Below are 1198 nucleotides of genomic sequence, written 5' to 3' on the forward strand. Positions count from 1 at the left end.
TGCGTGTCTGCGTGCCTGCTTGCGGGTGGATGAGGAACGTGAATGCCGATATATGTGTGGGTTGTGAAAGGTGGAGGGGCACGGTGGCAAAGGGTCATTACATTACCTCCTGTAGGAGCCGTGAAAGGTCTCCTGACACCTTCAACTAGTCTCTCTCTCTCTCTCTCTCTCTCTCTCTCTCTCTCTCTCTCTCTCTCTCTCTCAGCAACATCTCAATAATTTATCACTTTTTTGTTCTGTTTTCTGACAGTTGCAGCAAACTGAGGTGGACCACTGTCATCCATTCACCATATTAACAACCCTTGAAACCATGACAAGCCATTCATTTAAAAGCTGTTCAGATCAGGTCAGGTCAAGTTGAATTTCAAGTCTAATTAAGCGAATTCAAGTCATTTCATTTCATTTCATTTTGTTTCCTGAATCTCAAGTGAAGACAAACAAGTCAAGTTAACAAGCAACATTCAGTCAAGTTCTGCTAAGTTGGCCTAAAGTACGTTCTTTGTTGGGGGGGGTATGAGGCACACATAGTTGCAGTAGCTTCTCGCAGTCCATTGATCCGAGATATACAGTGTGCCATTAAAAAACGTTCCTCCCTGAAGCAGGTGAGCGTAAAAGTTGCTCGATTCCCAGCCTGTTTACTATCTCAATAAGAGCTTTAATTCCCCGCAGGAGGTCGTGTCCCCCCCCCCCCCCCCCCCCCCCCCCCAACCCCACCCCACCCTTTCAGTTTGAATATAGGATGATTGAGCAAATCAGTCAAAATACTCTCAACGTTGTCAGCATCCATCACGGAAAACGTTTGTCTGCGTTATTTACTCGTCTGCAAACAAGCGCCGCCACATCTGTCGCGTTACTCAGCAGAGAGAGAGCCATTGTGGCCAGGTAGGGGGAGAGCGGCTCTCTTGCGCTGGGGGTTACGATTGATGAGGCTCATTGTGGCAGCGCAGGAAGCTAATGAGTCAGAACCACGAGTCAAGCTGTTGGGAAATCACGCCACCGCCACCGCCACCCGAGAAGATGAAGAAGAAGAGGGAAGAAGAAAAAAAAAAGAAGAAGCCCATCGTGACATCTGAAACTCCAAATAAATGCAGCTGGTGAGAGTGAGAAATCAGACGGAGTGAGAATGAGACACCAGAGAGCGGGGCTTTATGTGGCTGCTTTATTTCAACAGTAATTCAATTGCTCCAACGTGAAGCTC

General features: G+C 47.5%; 1 protein-coding gene across 1 annotated transcript in view; it reads right to left on the bottom strand.

Annotated features, from left to right (window-relative positions):
- Positions 1-934, bottom strand: part of gabra4 (gamma-aminobutyric acid type A receptor subunit alpha4) — a gene marked incomplete at both ends in the record, with an annotated part of 19835 nt that extends 18901 nt beyond the window's left edge. The window contains one exon of the mRNA XM_080501771.1: positions 855-934. Within this exon, the coding sequence (XP_080357897.1) occupies positions 855-934 (80 nt within the window). The remainder of the gene's footprint in view (positions 1-854) is intronic.
- Between the last annotated feature and the right edge of the window lie 264 nt (positions 935-1198).

This window comes from Blennius ocellaris (assembly GCF_963422515.1).
Source record: "Blennius ocellaris genome assembly, chromosome: 9".
In the NCBI taxonomy this organism is placed as follows: domain Eukaryota; kingdom Metazoa; phylum Chordata; class Actinopteri; order Blenniiformes; family Blenniidae; genus Blennius; species Blennius ocellaris.